The following is a 21,219-nucleotide window of genomic DNA, read 5'->3' on the forward strand; positions in this document are numbered from 1 at the left end:
AAAGAAAAGAAAAGAAAAGAAAAGAAAAGAAAAGAAAAGAAAAGAAAAGAAAAGAAAAGAAAAGAAAAGAAAAGAAAAGAAAAGAAAAGAAAAGAAAAGAAAAGAAAAGAAAAGAAAAGAAAAGAAAAGAAAAGAAAAAAGAAGAGAAAACCTAAACCAGCCAGGTCAGCCTCTGCTCTGAAATTACCCAGTAGCTCCCAAGGATGGGGAAGGTTCACCAGAAGATGCTGGGAGAGCCCTCCCCCCCCCTGCGAGAATCAGTGCTTGGCCTAATCCAGGTGGATTCACCTGAACCATCAGGGCTGCCTCCCTCAGGGGGGTGGGGGGGACATGGCTCCCAAAGTCACCTTCCCGCCAGCCTGGGGCCCTGCCTTAAATAGGCAGATAACAGGTTATAAATAATTCTCTCTTCCCCACCCACCTTCTTGTCCGCCAAGCTAATGTGGACAGAAAAGCCTACTGGGGCCCATTAGTGTCTCCGGGTCTAGGTCTGGTCTGGGCCCAGAGCCTGCAGACTCAGTCTCTGAGAGCTCCTGGGAGGCAGGGCTGCCCACTGTCACTTTTCAGAATGGCCTGTTCGCTCAGCTCCTCCTGGGCAGCCTGGCACAGTGAGAGGGGGTGAACGGTGTGAGGGCCCTCCAGGAACTGTAGGGCACCACTGAGCATCCACCAAAGATCCTAGAACCCCAGAGAGGCCATGGCATTCTGTGGATAGGGGCGGCTCAGCAACCGAGGGCACAGTTCCAACTCTGACTTCTCCACAGAACACGTCTAAAAGTACCCCTCCTGAGGGCCGGCCAGTGGTGCGGTGGATGAGGTGGCTGGATCTCACAGGGCCGACTGTGAGACCGTGAGCGGCTCAGAAAATATGCAAGGTGCGTGCGTGTGCCTGCCCAAAATCCCAAGAGGAGAGTGGAGGAGAAGGGATCGTGGCGTGGCCATCCCCCTGAGAGGCGATTTCTCACTCTCTCTCTGGGAAGTGTACATGCCCTATAGCTGAATCAATAAAGTCCTAACCCACCATTTGGGAACTTTCTCTCAGTCAGACGGCCCTACCAGCGTGGAAGAGGATGACGAGCCACACAGAGCGACCTGTGAGTGGGGACAAGGAGCCTACCCTGGCCTGCAGCTCTTGCAAGAGTGATGTGAGCCCTCCCAGCCCTGGCGCAGGGGCCAGTGCTGTCGCTGCCCACATGGTTTCTGAGGAGCAGGCAGAGAGGCAGGATGCTGTCCCCCTGGGTGGAGAAAGCCCCCAGGACTCCCTTTCCTGTTCTGTATCCTCCACAGGACTCAGAAGAAAATGCCTTACACCCTGCTCCAAACCTCCCACCCAGCCCAGTGGCTTGAACACCTGCAGAGCCAGACTGCCAGGGTCTGCACCTACTACCCCTTGGCTGTGTGACCTTGGGCAAGGTCCTTAACCTCTCTGAGCCTCATCTTCCTTAGCTGTGTAATAGAGATGAGAGGACCTGCACTCAGTGGGCAGGAGGAGTGAAAGAGCTAGTTCAGGGACCTCAAAATAACGCCGGCATGAGTGCTGCTTAGTACCACAAGGCCTGCCACACACGCCACTCCCCTGCCTTTCACTCCAGGCAGCCCGGTGTGGAGCAGGGAGATCCCCCACCTGACTCAGAGGGAACCACTGCCAAGGCATCCTGAGGGTCTGCCCTTAAAGCCAGTTAGTGAGTGTGCCACTCCACTGTGCCCACCTTAGGCTCCCAGGTATACAGCAGGTGCACTGAGCTACTGAGGACCTGGGCCAGAAGGGTCCAGGCCACAACCCTTCCCCTTCAGGAATCCTGCCCATGCCTGACCAGAGACAGAATAAAGCCAGGGGCGCCCTGGTTCGAGAGGACAAGGGGAAATCTGAGAAGGCTTCAGGGAAGAGGTGGCATTTGAGCTGGGCCTTGAAGGACAGCAGCCAGCAGCAGCTCTTCACAAGCCAAGAATTTTCCCTTCTCTTCCAGCCAGACCCCACCCATCTTATCTCCCTCTCAGGGGAGCTGGATCCCAGGGACCTTCCTGAGAAGGGCAGCTCAGCCCAGTCCCTCCCCTGCCCTGCAGCCGCTGGGCTGTGTCATCAGTCTGGAATGTGCTTTCAATTCCTCCTCCCCTCCCCTTCCACTGCTCTCTCTCCCTCCCCCCTCCTCCTGCCCTCCCAGTCCCCTTTTCTCTGATGCCAGCCCCTCACTTCCTGACCCAGCTGGGCCAGAGCAGCCCACAGGCCAAAGAATCTGGGAGTCCTCGGGTACCTTCCCAGGCAGGGAGAAGTGTTTGCAAGAATCTCGCCCCTTCTGTGCCCCATAAATGTATAGTGATTAAATGTATAATTTTTTTTTTGAGAGATTTTTGCTATAGGGCGCTTGTGCTCACCAGACAGATAGAGAGAGACAGAGAGATAGAAAGCAAGAAATCACCTCCCAGGAAGGATGGATGGCCACGCCGCAATCCTTTCTCCTCCATGCTCCTCTCAGGATCTTGGGCACGCATGCACACGCGCCTGGCGTGAGTTTAAGCCACCGGGTCCGGGACGCGAACCATGGTCAACTATGTGGGAGTCCAGCAACATAGCCATTACGCTAACTGCTGGTCCCGAATGTATAAAATTGTTTTAAAAAATTAAAAATAAAGTTAAAATTCAAACTCCATTCATGAATATTATCTAATACATTTTATATAAACCCAAATTGTTCAGATGAAGCTATATTGTTTCAATGCCAAATGCATTTCTGTAAGTTTAAAACGAAAAAGAAAAAGAATCTCACCCCTAAACCCACCTGATGGGGAAATGCAAGGCCCCCAGCTTTCCCTCTGAGCCACCCTGAGGTTTGGGAGAAAGGTCTGAGACCAATGGCTGCTGATGCCCAGGCAGGGGTCAGATGGTGATGGGCAGCCCCAGCTGCCCAAGGCCCTGCCTCCTCTGAATCTTCGAGTTCTCCTTGAGTGTTATTTCTGTCTTCTGGGTTTCTAGCTTCAGGAAGTGGCTGAGGAGGGCCTCCTGCTTTCCTCGTGGCCTCCCTGGAGGAAGGGGCAGCCCCAGCTCAGTTTCTCTGCCCATCCCGTCTGCCTGCCCAGCTCTAGTATTCCTGGGGGGCAGAGGAGGGTGGTATTCGAAGGTTTCCAAGGCCCTCTCCCACCCCCTTCACTTTAGAGGCTCCTCCCAGCCTGTCTAGCCCCAGCTCCCGGCCTGCCTTTCCCAAGGCTGTGGCCCCAACAGGAGGCTGAACAGGTGGGTGTGGCCCAAAGGTGTTCAAGCAGGCCAGAGTCCAGATGAGGCTGGCTCCCCCTCCATCCTGCAGCCCTGCCCTCCCCACCTCTTCCTTCCCCGTCCTCAGGCTGGCCTCGTGCCTTGGCTCACACGCCCTCCAGAGATGGGTTCCCAGGAGCCATCCTCAAGACCAACCAGACAAATGCCAATGGCCATTGGTCAGCTCGGAATGACCATGGCTCTCCCAGGTTGGGTCCCCAACCAGCTTCAGGGCCAAGAAGCTGTCTGAGTGCAATCAGGAGGGCAGGGTTTGGGGAAGGAGCTCAGAGGGTGAGCCCAAACAATGGGATGAATGAGTAAGCGAGGACGAAGTGGTGAGGGTGATGGCCTCACCTCCCAGGCAACATCACGGACACCCTCGAGGGGTGACTCGCCTTCCTTTATAGCTGTCACCCCCCACCCACCACATGAGGCCTTTGACTCCTCAGAGCAAAGGGGCCCAAGCTTCCCCCTCTCTCCCCCCCTCACACACGGCTCTCGGACATCCGAGACTTGGTCCCTGCTGCCCCACCGCAGCAACGCGGGTGTGGGGTCAGTCTACCCGCTGACTTGGAGGGTTGCTGCAGCTGGAGGGGTGCACTCTTGGGGAAGGCTATGAGCTGAACCAGTATGGCTTTGAGGAGAGCCCCAGAAGCCCCTTTCCCACTGACCCTGGGGGACCCAGCAGAGGCCTCCATACCTGGTGTCCTGTTGAAGCCAGGCTCCTGGCCGGGTCTGCAGCCGGCAGGGGGCAGTTCCGGAGGAACCTGGGGTGAGGGCTGGGCTGGTACCTACCTCCTGAGACAGCAAGAGCACACCAGCACCACCTGCCCACACGTGTGATCAGAAGCCATCCGCTCACCTGGCCTTGGGAGCAGCACTCTGTGCCTGGACTCGAGTGCCACCCCCTGGCCTCCTTCCTGCCAGCACTGCCCCTGCCCCCACAGAGGCTGTTTTCTTAGGGTGCTCCGGAATGCCCTGCTTCCTCCAGTGTGTCCTGTCCTGCTGCTCCCCTGGAGAGGAGCTCCCAGAGGGCAGGGTGTGGTGCAGGGAGTTCCCCACCTGGCTACCTACCTGCAGGAGGGGCCTGTGAGCACCCGCACAATTGCCCCAGTGCTCCAAGTGTTTTTCCTTTCTTTCCTTTTCTTTTTCTTTTTGGAGAGTTCTTTTTTGTTGTTGTAGGGTGCATGCACTCGCCAGACAGACAGAGAGAGACTGAAAGACAGAAAGTGAGAAATCACCCCCCAGGGTGATGACCACACCTCAATCCCTTCTCCTCCATTCCTTTCTCAGGATCTTGGGCACGTACGCACACGCACCCAGTGTGAGTTTAAGCCACCGGGTCTGGGATTTGAACCGCAATGGACTACATGAGAGTCCAGCAACATAGCCATTACACCAACTGCTGGTCCCCATGTGTTTTTCATGCAGCTTGCTGACGGCAGGTGTCCAGGGTCCTTTGTGATGGCTCTCTCTCCGGCCCCACACTCTCCCCAATTCTCAGACTAGAAATGGATGGGTCAGTGGCCTCAAGGCCAGGTCGCTGCTGTGCAGGGTTGGCGGCTGCACCCAATCACCTAACGATGTGCAGGGGCCAGCAGGGCATGTAGAGTTGGGCCTGAGGAGTCCAGCCGCTGTTCAAGCTCAGGCAGCCAGCACATGGCACCAAGGGCCGTGAATCCCCATGGTGCTGCCCACTGCACCACACGGCTCCCACCCCACTGGGTTTGTTCAACGGGCCTCCAGGCGCCTGCCCTGCCTGGCTGTGCAGAGACTCCTGGAGAAGACCCAACCGCCCTTTAGGGAAGATCTTGGCTAGGTTCCACGGTGGTGGGGAAAGGGACCCGCCCACAAACAGGAGGGTTTTATGGCCCAGTGACAGGCAGGCCTGGTTGGGGCAAGCTCAGGCTGAACCCGACCCAGCTACAGGGCCAAGAAGAGGCCTGAGTGGGAACAGGAGGGCCAGAGTCTGAGGAAAGGGCTTAGAGAATGAGGTTCCCCAGCCCCTGAGGGTTTGCTGAATACATAAATGAACAAGTGGGTGAGCCAACCAAGCAGTAAGGGGACAGCCTCACCTTACCAGTGGCATCAGGGCCACCTCTCCATGGAACATCCACCCTCGTTCGAAGTTGCACCTCCAGCAGCCTTGTTGCTGGGATAAAGGCTCACACTTCCGGGCACCTCTTGAAGCTCCTGGGAGCCCCCTGCCAAGGAGCCTCCTCCTTGTGGAAGGGACCAACACACCCTTTCCCAGTAACTCAGCTGAAACAGTCCTGGACATGGTGCCCCTTCCACCGTCCTCCCCTCGCATATCACAGAGTGTCCACGGCTGGAGCTGCCTTGTCCCAGACCATGCCTCGGCCTACCCCAGTGCCAGCTCCTCCCACCCTTCCAGCAAGCCAAGCATCCCTGGGGGTCCATGAGCTCAGCACCCTGTTTATGGAGTACCCACTACATGAGAAGGACCAGCGAGTCCCCCGCAGAAGGAAGGCTTCAATCCCCACAGGCAGGTTGCATTTGATTCCAGAATATCCCTGGCCTCACTTCCCAAGTTCTGGATTCTGAGCCTCAGGAACTTTCCTTTCACCTCCCAGCCCAAAGCTGCTGGAACCCCATTGCTGGGGGTGTGTGTGGCTAAGCCTTCCAGTTCAGCAGCCCAATGGGATAAGATGCTCCAACCCCTGCACCCCACAGGTTCTGGACTTAGGCCTTGCTCCCAAGGCCCAAGATGACACCTCTGTTTATTTTTTCCTGCATATGCGTATCTCTGGATTGCCTACCACTGGTGCTAGGCCTTGGCAAGAGTAGAGAGAAAGACAGACGGGATCTCTAGGGTCCTAGGTGGGGTGCAGAATTGGGGAGCAAGCAGAGGAAAACAAAAGAGCACACTGGGAAGGGGAAGGGGAACCAAGAGGCCCTGCCCCGGCTGTCAGAGGAAGCCGGGAGGACAAGGAGCCAGGGATGCTGAGATCAAGTGTGCGTAGGAGACAGGCCTATGTGGGTCTGTATCTCTGAAGGCTCCCAGCACCCAGTGTAGCCTGGACTGTAAAGACAGGTGGGGGGAGACCAGCAGTTAGCGTAGTAACTATGTCGCTGAACGCCCATGTAATCAACCATGGTTTGAGTCCCGGACCCAGTGGCTTAAACTCACGACGGGTATGTGTGCATGTGTGCCCAGGATCCCAAGAGGAGCATGGAGGAGAAGGGATTGCGGCGTGGCCATCCCCCAGGGGGGTGATTTATCGCTTTCTGTCTCTCTGTCTCTCTGGAGAGTGGGCACATCCTATAGCAAAAAACTCTCCAAAAAAAAAAAAAAAGACAAGTGGGGGACTAGGACTAAGAAAAGTAGGGGGCTGGTGACAAGCAACCTTGGGGCCTGTACTAGGGTGGTGGCCGTGAAGGTGGGAGAAAGGGAACCCGAGGCAGACAGACCCGGGCTGTGGGGACAGGGAGCAGGGCGATCCTGGGCCGGGGATGTACTGACGACTGGGAGAGGAAATGACGTGGGCCCAAGCTCTACCCAGCTCAGAGAGGGTGCTATGTCCTGGACACGCACCCTGCCCCCACCTCCCAAAGGACCCTTGGTCCAGCGTGGCCCCACCCACCTTAGCATCCCAGAGCATCCAAGCTCAGTTTTCCCCCAGCCCCTGGCAGAGTTTCGCACCCCAGAGAGGCCAGTGTGTAAGAATAGCACACTCAGATAGGAGCACTATACACTGGCTTCATTACCCAAGAATGATCTAAATGCACAGTTTTCCCGTTGTGAGTTATTGGGTCTATAGAAAAAACGTAGACATGGGAGTTGCTAGGAGTTTTGATGTATGATCAGCATTCTTTCCTTGAAGTAAAAAAAAATGAAAATGAAGCATGCAAAATCTGTCTGAGAGTGTTTGGAAAAAATGATAATCCGACCAAAAGCCAAGTGACACTTTCCTTCTGATATGTGTAGCTTAGGGGAATTACACTGGACCTGGGAGGCCTGGGTGAGTTCCAGCCTCAGCTCTGGCACCCTGCAGTGACCTATGATGTCCTTCTGTTTCTGGGTGCCTATTTCCCCACCCCATGTAAGATCTCTGGAGTTCTTCAGAACAGCAGTTCGATTCATTCTGATCTAAGCTGCCTCTGTTAGAGCTTTTGTTGAGGTTTAGAGTGGATCATGCATTCATTCAATGAACATTCGAATGCCCACTGTGTGCATGATTCTGCTCTTGGGACTAGCGGGGACAGCTGTGGACAAGACCTATAAGGTCCCTATGCTGGAGAGACACACACCTGGTGCTGACCGATCAGCAGTCACAGACCGTAGGAGGGATGTCTGATAACTGGGGGGTCCTGGTCACTTAAAACCTTACCACAAATGCTTTGCTATTTCTCTATCAGCAGGTAGGGTTTGTGTCCCTGTGATCCAGGTAGATGAAGCTGCATCGACGTAGAATGTGCTGGAGGTGATGTGATGCAGCTTTTGAGTCCAGATCGCAAAAGGCCACACAGCTTACACCTGGCTGTCTGGAGCCAGCCTGCTTCTGGAGCCTGCAGCCTCTGACTCTGCAGAGGCTGCCATGCTGTGAGGAAGCCCATGCTACCAAGGAGGCCTGGCATGGGCACTCCATGAAGGGAGCCCGACTGGGCCTGGACTTCAGGTCTACCCATCTGAGGCCCCCAACGTCAAGGAGCAGACAAGCCACCTTTGTTGTTCCTATCTGAAGTTTTCACCTGCAGAATCTGTTAGATAATACAGTCACGGTTATTTCATGCCACTAGGTTTTGGGGTGATACACGCAGCAGTTGCAAACCAGACCAAGGACAAGTTGTATCCATTAAGGCATTTGTCTGTCATCTGGGATGCTCAGAGACCAGCCACAGAGAGGCTAGTGGAAGACCCCTAGTGGAAGAGGGAGGGAAACCTTTTGACCAGCTGGAGGTGGAGCTGGGCAAAAATGTTAGTCACCAACTACCTAATTTGGTTTCATCCCAGGAAGCAAGAGCAGTCAAAGAGGAGAGGGGCCAGCACAGTGGGTGGCATCAGGAAAGGCTTCCTGGAAGGGGGGCTGGTTGGGCTGGACTCTGACGAAGCAAGGGCAGGCCCCAGGGACCCGTCTGGATCTGAGTCTCAGTTCAGGGCCCTCTTGATCAACTGTGGTTGCTATGGGGAGGACCGGGATGCCCAGAGTCATTTCCATAAGGGCTTCTCAGCCCCGGCTCCCAGACATGAATCACCCCCACCCAGGCCTGTGCAGTAGGGCCTGCCCACCTCCCCTGTGTGGCAGCCAGGGACCCTAGGAGGGAACTGCCTGACCTCAAAGTGAGTCACCACATGCCCGTCTGATTCAGCCACCCTGAGCAGGGCGGGTGAGGCTACAACTGTCCTCGGTATGGAGGGGCCCTGACCACAGTCAACCACTGAAGACCGTTCATTCCAGCAGGGTATGTGTAGCCCAGGACCCTGTCAAGGGTCCTGGCAGCCTCTTCCTGCCAGTAAGCATCTAGTTTCACAAATGAGTCATTATGCCCATTTTACAGATGGGGAAGCTGAGGCTCAGAGCAATCCATATTCAAGACTCATATTGAAAAGGGCTGGGTGTAGAACCCAGAACAGCTCCAGACAAAGCCACTCTGTCTAGAATAGTCAGAATTTAAAAAGAGAAAAGAAGAAGAAGAAAAAGTCAACCTATGACCACCTGCTGGGTTCTGGCCCCAAGATGAACCTGTATGTGGGTCCTCATTCTCCCGAGTAAGCAAACTGCCCACAGAAGGGAATTGCAGGGCCCAGCCCTGTGGCCAGCAAGAGGCCAGAGGGAATTGGTATTGGGGTTCTGGTCCTGGATGACCTCAGTGACCCCAGCCAGGTCCTGAGAACTCACTCCTGAGCCCAGGGTCTGCTGTACCAGGCCAGCCCAGGAGCAGAATTTCCCGTTGCAAACGCTCTTTACCCTTGAGCCTCAGGTTCCTCATCTGTCCCTTTCACAGAGCAACCGCACAGCCTCCCACCTGGTCCAGAGGGTGGGTGACCAGGGATTCTGTGCTGGCTCCCCAAGGCAGGGCAGCCTCAATTTCTCTAGGGATAGGATGGTCTCAGGCCAGCTTGATCTGACTCACACCACTGAACCCCATGAAAAGGAGAAACTTATAAGCCACTTTGTTCCCTTCTAGATATATTTGGAGTGCGGGTACATCTCTAGGTTATTTTGGAGAAGAGAATTGAGGCACAGAGATGTCAAGGGATTTGCCCAAGATTACTCAGCAATGGCAGAGGGAAACTTGGATGGGGCTCTATAGGGTTTTTCTCTGGGTGTGTGCTAGGGGCACCAGTGGGGCCTCAGGACAGAAGAAAGGGTACTCCTACTGCAATGTCATTCCCCGAGCAGTGATTTTCTGCTGTTTCTCTAGGGTTGAGGTCAGTGCCAGGTGCACATCAGAACTTTCATAAACATAATTGGCCACCTTGGAATAGGCAATGGTTTTTTAAAGGAATCAAAACACAAAGTATTTTTTTAATGGATAAATTGGACTCTATAAAAATGTCAAATGTTCGGAGCCAGCATGTGGCATGGTGGTTGACGTACTGGACTCCCACGTGGCCAACCGAGTCCCAGATCTGGCAGTTTGGTTTCTCACTTTTCTTCTCTCTCTCTCACTCTCTGGTGAACACACATGTCCTATAGCAAATTAAAAATACAAATAATAATAATAAAAGAAAATAATTACTTTTAAAATGTAAAACTTTTGCTATTTAGAAGATATAATTTCAGAAATGAAAAGGCAGTCCATGGATGGGAAAAAAAACTTGTCACACATGTATCTGATGACAGACTTTTATCCAGAATATATATTAAAAAAATTTTACAGCCTAGCAATAATGAAAGCCCCAATTTTTATAAATGTGCAGAAGATTTAAACAGATATTTCACAAAAGAAGGTTTGCAGCCAATACAGGCATGAAGAGATACTCCACCTCCTCATCAACAGGAAATGCAAATTAAAACCACTGTGGGGACCAGCAGTTGTCATAATGGCTATGTCACTGGATTCCCACGTAGTAGACCACAGTTTGAGTCCCAGACCTGGTGGCTTAAACTCACACCATGCACGTGTGCGCGTGTGCCCAAGGTCCCGAGAGGAGAATGGAGGAGAGGGGATTTTAGCATGGCCTTCCCCCTCAGGGGGTGATTTCTTGCTTTCTGTCTCTCTGTCTCTCTTTCTGGCGAGTGCAAGAGCCCTATAGCAAAAACCTCTCAAAAAAAAAAAAAAAAACCAAAAACACTGTGAAATACTACTATACACCTATTAGAAAAGTTACAATCAGAAGGACTGATAATACCAAGTGTTAGTGAGGGTGTAGACAGGTAACTGTCCCACCTTGCTGATAGGAATGTGAAATGGTGCAGGTACTTAGAACGGCTTGGCAAGTTCTCACGAGATTAAAGCACACACTTATACAGCCTAGCCATTCCCTGCCTCAGTATTGACACAAGGAAGTGAAGACATGTCTGCATAATAGCTAAATGCTGTTAACAAACACAAACGTTAACATGTAAATGGAGCAACACACTGTGGCATATCCATCAGCAATAAACCACAAGGTGAGTGAATATCAGCAACGTTAATCTGAGTGAAAGAACTCAGACACAGAAGAGGACGAACTTGGCCAATCCTGTAGAATAGAGGTTATGCCTGTGCGTGGGGAGTTGGATCCTACATGACTGAGCATGGTTCAAGTCCAGGCCCAATGGCTTGAAAATCACATCAAATTCTGGTGGGAATGAAAAATGGAGTAAAAAGAAATGAGGCATGACCATACTTCATTAAAGGGTACCTTATCTCATTCTGTCTGTCAAATGCAAGTGCCCTCTAGGGGAATTAAAAACAAAACAAAAACAAAAACAAAAACCAGCCTAGTGGTTAACCAAGCTGGATGCCATGTGGCCAACTGTGCAGTTCACATCCTAGACCCAGACCCTTGAAAAACATGACACCACACATGTGTGCATGTCCCACATCCTGACAGGATGGAAAAACGGAGAAGAAGGGGTTGCGGTATGCCATGCCCCATTAGGGAATGCTTCTTTCTCCATTTCCCCCTCTCTCTGTCTGTCTCTAGGGATCACACCTGCCCTCTGACAAAAACAAAAACAAAACAAAACATACTGTGTGGGTGCGATTCCATTTATATGGAGGTCTGGAACATACAAAACTAACCAGAAGTGGCAGAAAGCAGGGCAGCAGTTGCCAGGGGCAGGAGGAGGAAAACTGGCTGCAAAGGATATGAGGAACCTTCTGGGGTATGTAAATGTTCCATGTCTTTTTTTTTTTTTTTTAAAGAATTTTTATTTTATTTTATTTATCCTTTTTTTTTTCTTTTTTTTTTTTTTTATGGAGGGATAGTATTCTATAGAGTATATATCCCCAGTCTCAGAAATCTTTCTCTTCATCCGATGTTTGATTCCCTCGATAAACTTTGGGTTTTCGAGCTTGAACGTGGAGTTTTACGCCATCAATAATATGATTTTCCTGTTGTAGTGCATTCTGAAGTTCTTCTTCTGAGGAAAAGTGAATCCAACCCATACCTTTGCGAAAGCCAGTCTCTTTACTAAAAGGTACAGTGCACTTTCGTATATGCCCAAACTGTGCAAAGTGCTCTCTCAGCTCACTCGCCGCTGCGGTCCAAGGAATCTTTCTGACAAAAGCAATGGGACGACTAATACCCGTTCACAATGCCACGGTTGCCCTTACTGCCGAGGCCGCCATTTTCAAACTAAGGACCTCTGTGCTCTAGGGTCGCAACCCCCAAAACCTCTCTCATTTTTTTTTTTTTTTTAATTTGACCAGAGACAGACAGACACACAGAGAGAAGGAAAGTGAGAAAGCAAGCCACCAGGTCCTGGACTCGAAACGTGGTCAGCCATGTGGCAATGTCCAGCACCTTAACCACCACACCACCTGCTGGCCCAATGTTCCATGTCTTGATTGTGGTACTACCTACCCAGATGTGATTGCCTGTCCAAAGTCATCCAATAGCACATGAAAAGTGAGTGCATTTGAGCGTATGTAAATGATTCCTCAAGGACATTGAACGAATGGATGGAAGGCTAAACTAAATTCAAATTCTGCCTCTTTCTTTTTGTCCATTTAGTTAAAATACAGAGAGCCAGGCTTTACCTTTTACCAGGTTCCTTCACTGGTAACACCTTGCACAAGACCACAACCAGGATTTTGACATTACCACATCAAGGTGCAAGACTTCCGTACCACAAGGATTTCCCTGTTGCGTTTTTATAGCCATACCCACCTCCTCCTGAGCCCGGGCTCCATTTCTATGATTTTCATCATTTCAAGACTGCAGTAGAAATGGCATTATACAGTGAGTTACCTTTGGAGATTGTCTTCTTCCACTCAGCACTCTGGCAATTCTATACAGGCTGTTGGGTGCATCGATAGTTTATTCCTTTTTTGTGCTGAGTAGTGTTCCAATGTATGGATGTACCACAATCTGCTTCACCCATTGAAGGACATTAGGGTTATTTCCAGTTTGAGGCTATATGAATAAAGCTGCTGCTATGGTTTGAAAGTCTGTCCCCTCCAAAACTCATGTTGAAATTTAATTGCCAGGCTAGCAGGTGGCATGATGGTTAAGGTGCTGGATTACCACATGGTCAACCACAGTTTGAGTCCTGGACCCAGTAGCTTGAAAAATTGCAACAAATAAATAAATAAATGAAAATGTGATTGCCATTGTAACGATACTAAGAGGTGAGACCTTTAAGAGGTGATTAGATCATGGTGCTCTGCCTCATGAATAGCTTAATAACATTATTATGGGAGTGGCTAGCTATTGTGGGTGTGAGTTCCTGTTGAAAAGGATGCGTTCTTTCACTCTTGTACTCTTGCCCTTCTGCCTTCCTCCGTGGAAGAAGCCTTAGCCAAATGCCAGTCCCATGCTCTTGGACTTCCTAGCCTCCAGATCCCTGAGCCAAATAAATCCCTGCTCACAATGTTACACAGACTCAGATGTTCTGTTATAGCCCCAGGAAATGAACTAAGACTTCTGCTATGAACATTTGTATGCAAGTTTTATGTCATATATCTAAATTTCTCTGGGATAAAGGCCCAGGAGTGCACTGTGGAGTTACATAGTAGTTGCATGCTTAGTTTAGCTACTGTTATTATTTTATTATTTAACAAACTAGTGTTTCCAGCTGTGCTATTTTACATTCCCATAAGAAATGTATAAATGATCCTGTTTGCATCCTTGCCAGTATTGGGTGTTATCATTATTTTTTATTTTAGCCGTCCTGTTAAGTGTGTGGTTGTGTCATATTATGGTTTTAATTTACATTTCCTCCATGGCTAGTGACTTGGACATCTTTGCATGAGTTCATTTGCCATCTGTACCTCTTCTCCAGTGAAATGTCTCTTCATATTTGCATTGGATTATTTGCTTTTTTATTGTAGTTCTGAGCATTCATACATAGTCTAGATATTAGTTCTTTGAGGGATATGTGGCTTGTCAACATTTTCTCCCAATCTGCAGTTTGGATTTTTGTCTTTTTTTCAAGCTCTTGTTTTTAATCCCAGTGAATTCCAATTTATCACTTTACAAGCTCTTATTCTGTAGGGCAAATGTTTTTAATCCCAGTGAATTCCAATTTATCAAATATCTCTTTTAAAGATTGTGCTTTTAGTGTCAGGTTTAAGAATAATTGCCTCAAGATCTCCTCCTGTTCCTGGCGTCCCATCACACTGTAAATCTTCCTGTCTCAGTGCCAGAGCAGCAGGGCACACACTACCACAGTTCCACCTCTTCTGTTTGGATTGCTCTTTTTTTTTTTTTTTTTTTTTTTGGTACAAGTTTCATAGTTTGCTACAGCTCTTAAGAGGCCAGAGGTCAAATGGGCCCTGCCTCTGACCAAACATGACCTCTCCCAGAAACAGGTGTTCACTTCCGGGCCCAGAGAGCAGCCACAAGGAACAGCCACCCTGGGACTGTGAGCGGGGCCCCCTATAGTGCAGTCAAGATGCTGGGTCCCTGGCGGCTCGGCCACCACTGGACACCAGGGATGGGCAATGGTCCCGCCAGTATGGACCCTCATTTATATCAAAATGTTGACACGACAATGATCTGTAGATATTGGGTTATAAAGTGCAGAAGGGTGACTGCCTGGGATGGGGGTGAGCGGGTGGAGAGCCAGTGGTTAATGAGTGCTGAGTTCTGGCTTGGGAAGATCCGGAGTTCTGGAGATGGATGGCTGTGAGGGCCGCGCATGGGAATGTGCTCCATGTCTCTGAACTGCACAAGGGCACCTCCAAAAATTCATGAGGAATGGAATCACAGTGCAAGTGTATTGGTGTAAACAAAAGAAATCCATGCATAGATTTTCAAAATATGAATTTAACTAGGAATCCCTGGAAAACTCCTTACATACTTTAAAATGGTAAATTTTGTGTTATGTGTATTTTTTTTTTTTTTGGAGTTGTTTTTGCTATAGGGCGCGTGTGTGCACCAGAGAGAGACAGAGAAATAGAAAGCGAGAAATCACCCCCTAGAAGGGATGGCCACCCCGCAATCCCTTCTCCTTCAGTCTCCTCTTGGGATCTTGGGCACGCATGCACACATGCCTGGCATGAGTTTAAGCCACTGGGTCTGGGACTCGAACCACAGTCAACTACATGGGAATCCAGCTACATAGCCATTATGCCATCCCTCTGTTATGTGTATTTTACCAAAAATAAAAAAAAGCAAAGTAACAAAAAAAAAAAAAAAAACCCACCTCCTTATCTACAAAAGATTCCAGACCAAAACCTCCCAAGTCAAGAAGAGGTGCGTCACCGCACATTTAATATCCACAGTTCATGCAGCATCCAGAGCAGCGAGAGAGAGGGGCAGTGCTTACAGGTCCACAGAGACATCAACGGGCAAAGGCAAGACAAGGTGACAGGCCAGGGCTGGGTGGGGGAGGGGTCTGTACCGCGTCACCTCTAACCAAGGACAGCCTCCCCCCGGGAGGTGCACAGCAGGTTCAGAACCGGGTCAGCTGGGGGTTTCCCTGCATATTTCAGGTCTCTCAGAGCTGCCATGAGCCTCTCGGGCCTGGCCAGCTCTCCTCACCACCACTGGACTGCAGACACACTTCCGCCGACACGTCAGCTGCTGAGCTAGGTGTGTTGGCTTGACTTTTATGCATTTCCCCTCAGAGGCTTGGCTAATGAACTACACGGGTTTACTGGGAGCTGGGACTTGTGTCCAACAACAGGCAGATCTGCTGGAGAATGGCTCAGAAGGGACTCTGGTTCTTAAAAGTTTATCCAGAGTATGTTTAAGAAATCCCTCTTCTCCCTTACAAGGTCTCCAAGAAGCCCATTCACAAAGAAATGGAGCCAGACTTCGCTCATAGCTCCCCTGATTCTTAGTGAGCAGCACCCAGAGCAGGGCTCGCTGGATTGGAAAGTCCCAAACTCAAACTCATTTCCTTCCTGTCTGGGCGTCCGGCCAGCAAGGAGACCATGGCCTGCCGTGAGTGCTGAGTGTGCCGCCCACCTTGGATGGACATCCCGCAGAGATAGGGACAAGCCACTGACATCATGCCATCTCCCAGTGTGGGCCTCATGCTGGTCTACCTGGGTCACGGTCCCCAAGTGAGGACCCCTGATCCTGAGCCTTGGCTTGCCTTCCAGTTAGAGGCAGGGATCAACCTAATAAATACCCAGAGGCACCCCTGACAGGGCCCCTTGGGGAGAAGGGGGGTGGTGGGGGGTCTGCTCTCTTTAGCCAGTGTCCCTTTGGGGATGGCCCAGCTGCACACAGTCTGTCTCCCACTCGGACCAAGTCTAGGTCACATCACAGGATCTGCAGGACCAGTTCTGGGAAGAGAACCATCAAGGCAGTCGCAGCCCCTCCTCCTCCTCAGGAGCCCAGGGTTAGCTTGGTCTCCACACAGGGGTCAGGGTAGGTCCCCTAAGGTAAACTCAAGGAGGGAGGCCTGTGGCCTGGGACCGTCACTTCCTTGGTCTTGGGATGCATGTTGTCCACTTGCCCTTTATTTTTGAAATGCACAAGGTGATTATTTCCAAGAGTCCAGAGGAAGGAGCAGTCCCTGCCGCTGCTGAGATACCAGCCCCCCCGGCCTGCTTGCCCTGATAGACGAGCATAACGCAGCCACCACACTGGGGAGCTAGGGCTGCGGCGGGGCTGCGGCAGGGGCTCAGACGGTGAGAGAGATGAAGCTGTTGTAGCGCTGGATGTTCCTCTTGAGGATCTCAGAGCAGGGGCCCAGCACACGCTCAAAGCGGGGCCGGTCCAGCTTGACACACTTAAGGGGTCCCCGGGCCACCACAGTGGCCGCCCGGGGCCGGTTTAGCAGCAGTGCAATCTCCCCTGCAAGGCAAAGGGAAAGTGGTCAGGAAGCAGGCCTGGGGGTACACTGAGGGCCCCCTGGAAACTACTTTCCTTCAAGAGCCAGGCTGTTGGGGTAAACAACCAGGATGCCAAATAAATGTGAACTTCAAACAAAAGAAAAAATAAGTAAGTAGTGTAAGTATGTCCTGTGAACTATTTGGGATACACTTGAACTAGCAGGTTATTCTTTGTCTACCTGAAATGCAAATTGAGCTGGGCATTGTCTTGCATTTCGTCAGGCAACCCTATGTGCAGCTGGCACTGTGTGGTGCAGCCTGGGCCTCCTTTAGGACCCAGTCCCCCAGCTATGGGCATGCCCAGGTGTGCCCAGATGTGCCCAGGTATGTCCAGGTGTGTCCAGATCTCCCTCAGGATTCACCCACTCAGCTGTGAGAATGTCCAGGTATGCCCAGGTGTGTCCAGGCCTCCCTCAGGACCCAGTGCCCCATGGGAATGCCCAGATGTGCCCCAGGTGTGTCCAGGCCTCCCTCAGGACCCAGTGCCCCATGGGAATGCCCAGATGTGCCCCAGGTGTGTCCAGGCCTCCCTCAGGACCCAGTGCCCCATGGGAATGCCCAGATGTGCCCCAGGTGTGTCCAGGCCTCCCTCAGGACCTAACCCACCCAGCTATGATCATGCCCAGGTGTGCCCAGGTATGTCTGGGCCTCCCTCAGGACCCTGCCTGCCCAATCATGGGAACGTCCAGGTGTGCCCAGGTATGCGCCAGGTGCGTCCAGGCCTCCCTCAGGACCCAGCCCGCTCAACTATGGGAATGCCCAAGTGTACCCAGATGTGCCCAGGTATGCCCCAGGTGTATGTATCTAGGCCTCCCTCAGGACTTACCCACACAGCTATGGGAATGCCCAGGTGTACCCAGATGTGCCCAGGAATGCTCCAAGTGTGTCCAGACCTCCCTCGGGACTCACCCACACAGCTATGGGAATGCCCAGGTGTGACCAGATGTGCCCAGGAATGCTGCAGGTGTGCCCAGGACTCACCCACTCAGCTGTGAGAATGTTCAGGTGTGCCCAAGTGTGTCAAGGCCTCCCTCAGGACCCAGTGTCCCCAGCTATGGGAATGTCTAGGTGTGTCCAGGTATGCCCAGGTATGTCCAGGTGGCTAGAGGAATGTGAGTGGTTGATGGCTCCTCTGCTCCCTCACCTAGGACCTGCCCCAGGAAGCCACCTCACCTAAGGTCACCCTCTCTGTAGGCAAATCCTGGAGTCAATTCTGAGATCTCAGATCTGGTCCTAGGACCTCAATTTAAGGGGACACTTGCTGAGGTACCCCACAGGGCCCATCCTGAGAGCCCCCAGGAAACCCCTACACAGCTCCTCACCTTGGGGTCCTTTCAGGGACCCCAAATGAAATGGCCACAGTCATATGAGGGAAGGGCCATCCAACTCACCAAAGTAGTCGGAGGGCCCGAGGCGCCCCACCTCCACGTATTCCTCGTTGGGGGATCGGCGCTGGAGGACGGAGGCCGTGCCCTGAGGAGGCCAAGGGACAACGTGAGAGTGAGCCAGGCTGGGGCACAGCTGCAGGGAGGGAGCACCACCAGAAGCTAGCTGGAGGTCACCCAGGGGGAGTCGCAGACTGAGGGAGTCACATGTGGGACTGAGGCCCAGGCAGGTGGAGGTATTCAGATACCCAGGCCCACTGATCCACAGCCCCAGACAGGCCCAGCCCTGAGCCCTGTCAGACCAACTCGCTCGGCAGAAATGAGCAAACAGATGTGGGGAGTCACTACCTAAATTCCTGCCGCCCACCAGACCCTTTCCACTCTGCTGCGGCCGCTGCCATTTCTAAATTTAATTCCAGGTGTTTCCCTTCCTTGTGGGTGCACATATGGCCGTGGGGTGTGAGCACCTCAGACAACGTGGCCTGGCCAGATGCACCCTCCCAGACACATGGTCCTGTCCTATTTCTGTTCAGACACACAGCAGCTCTCTGAAATAGGCACTCACCAAGCATCCGGTGTGACTGCCTGGCCGGCAGATGCGGCACTGGGAGGACCCTGAGTATGTTTCCCAAGGGGTCAGTATCTTTGTCAAGGGCACCGACACTTCAAGTCGACCTTGATTAACTCTCAAGGACTGGGAGTGAGTCCAGCCCACTGGGGACTCCCAGGGGTGGGGAGGAGTGTGGTCTCAGGGTCACGCACACTCCCAGTGGTCTGGCCCCCGCTGACCCCCAGAGAGGGAAGTGGCGGGGTGGGGGGGTCTGTAGACTGGCCTGGCTCAATGATTAACACACAGGCTATAGGGCAGAATATCACAGAGCACCGCCACAGAATGTGTTACGCATTAAAGACCCCGCCTTCGGATGGCAGGACCCCGCCAAAGGGCAGCCCGAGCGGCTGAAGGTCTCCACTCCACTTGTCCCTGGAAGGGCCCTGGGTGTCACAGAGAGTATGGGTGCACGTGCTGAGGGTAGGTTCTGACTCTGGAGCCATCTTGGCTTCTGTGTAACTTTGGCCAAGACCTTTTCTCTACCTGAGACAATTTCTTCACCTGTAAACCAGGAGCCATCCCATGTACACCTCATAGGACTGCAGTGAAGATGAGAGCAGGTGGGGGTCTACAAACCGTCCAACAGAAACAGCTGGTTTTTACTGAACACCTCCAGCAGGTGTTAGTAAACAATGTTGCGCCACAGCTGAGCGCCCCCTTCCGCCCCTGTACACAGTCGGCCTCAAACTTCCCCACTGACCTCCGCCCGTCCCTAGAACCCGGAGGCAGGGCCCTGTGGACTACAGAACTGCACTGCGTGAGACACATGAGGGTGGCACCGTCCCGTTGCACAGCTGAGGGGACTGAGGCCCAGGCAGGTGGAGGTCTTCAGATATCCAGGCCCACTGATCCACAGCCCCAGACGGGCCAGCAGCCCTGCGCCCTGTCGGACCAACTCGCTCAGCAGAAATGAGCACATTTTCATCTCAAGGTGGGCTCCCTTCACCCCAGCTCACCCAGACCCGGCCTCGTAAAGCACCGGCCAGGCTGTGCCCCAGGTTAATGAGTAACCCCCACCTCCCAACAGTCTGGGAGAGACACGGGTCAAGAGACCCTGCTGGTGCCCGCCGTGCCTGGAATCTCCAGGCACCAATTGGCAGCCCCCTATGAGCGCGATCCCCTATTCTGGACCCTGATCTGGCCATGGGGCCACTCGGCTCCCAGGCCTCTGTCGTGTTTATGAATCCAGCTGATGGATGGAGCAGGACGTGTAAACAACAGACTGCTTCACCGAGCACCGCCGCCACCCCGGGCAGGGAGGGAGACCAGAGTACGCCTTTGGCCAGGTGCCCACAGACTCAGACCCAGGCCCAGAGTCCCCAGGGGCCAGGGGCCAAGGGCACCAGGGACAGGAATGGAGTCCTGGGGTTGCCCAGGTTGGGGGCAAACAGTCGAGGGCTCTGAAGCCACCTGCCTCCCTTCTCCCTAGGGCGAGCCTCGGCTGGGCAGGTCTTTAAGGTTGCTGCCGCTCAGAGAACTCAGTGTGATGAAACCGGTGTGGTGCTTAGATAGGGCCTGGAACAGGTCAGCCCTTAATACACAAGAACTAAGGTAAGAGGCATTATTTGTCCTGATACCCCACTGCCCTGACCTAATTATCTTACATATTTATATCTTTTTACTCATGACATATCTAGTGCATGTACCTTTCTTTAACAGTCTTGTAACTGAGATCGTTTTCCCCTCTCAGAACTAGGGGATGATCTGAAAGCTTCTGGCTCACAAAATTACTCAGAGAAACTCAGGCTTGGAACAATGTTCAGAAGCTTTGAAATCATATAAGAGAATACCCAGCTTGAGGCTGCAAAAGGCTGATAAGAGCAACTTATCCACCGAACCAGAAGACCAGCAGGAGATCTTCGGGGCTGGCTGACCCAGCAACTTGGAGATGGGCCAGGGACCCCGGCTAGTCCTCGCCTTCTGCTCTGGAGTGTCAGTGGTGCCCTGCCCTCATTTAGGTCCTCAAGATGGCAAAGAGGCTGCTGTGGGTCCGTAGACCACTACACGCCATCTGAAGTCCATCAGCAGACAAAAAAGAAGCCACTTCTTCCATAAGTCTGTCCCATTCCTGGGAAAACTCTCTGAAGTTCTAGAAACTTTTTTTTTTTTGGAGAGATTTTCACTGTAGGGCGCGTGCGCTCGCCAGACAGACAGAGAGAGACATAGAGACAGAAAGCGAGAAATCACCCCCCAGGGGGGATGGTCACGCCACAATCCCTTCTCCTCCATTCTCCTCTCGGGATCTTGGGCACGCACACACACGCGCCCGGCGTGAGTTTTAAGCCACCGGGTCCGGGACACAAACCGTGGTCGACTATGTGGGAGTCCAGCGACATAGCCATCACGCTAACTGCTGGTTCCCTGAAGTTCTAGAAACTTTACTTTCTAGGACCAGCAGTTGATATAATGGCTATGTTGCTGGACTCCCATGTAGTTGACCATGGTTTGAGTCCCAGACCCAGTGGCTTAAACTCACACCAGGACCAGCAGTTAGCATAATGGCTATGTCGCTGGATTCCCACGTAGTCAACCGCGGTTCGAGTCCCGGACCCGGTGACTTAAACTCACGC

The 21,219-nt window shown here is 52.3% G+C and overlaps 1 protein-coding gene and 1 pseudogene across 1 annotated transcript in view; both read right to left on the reverse strand.

Moving 5' to 3' along the window:
• Positions 1 to 11,656: 11,656 nt before the first annotated feature.
• Positions 11,657 to 12,032, reverse strand: LOC102500497 (SRA stem-loop-interacting RNA-binding protein, mitochondrial pseudogene; annotated as a pseudogene).
• Positions 12,033 to 15,209: 3,177 nt separating this feature from the next.
• The window catches only part of PRKAR1B (protein kinase cAMP-dependent type I regulatory subunit beta), a 59,744-nt gene continuing 53,734 nt past the window's right edge, over positions 15,210 to 21,219 (reverse strand). The window contains exons 6-7 of the mRNA XM_006141364.2: positions 18,046 to 18,127; positions 15,210 to 16,616 (exon numbers count right to left, since the gene is read on the reverse strand). Of these exons, the coding sequence (XP_006141426.2) occupies positions 16,444 to 16,616; positions 18,046 to 18,127 (255 nt within the window). The 3' untranslated portion in view covers positions 15,210 to 16,443. The remainder of the gene's footprint in view (positions 16,617 to 18,045; positions 18,128 to 21,219) is intronic.

Source organism: Tupaia chinensis, unplaced genomic scaffold (assembly GCF_000334495.1).
Source record: "Tupaia chinensis unplaced genomic scaffold, TupChi_1.0 Scaffold000052_1, whole genome shotgun sequence".
In the NCBI taxonomy this organism is placed as follows: domain Eukaryota; kingdom Metazoa; phylum Chordata; class Mammalia; order Scandentia; family Tupaiidae; genus Tupaia; species Tupaia belangeri.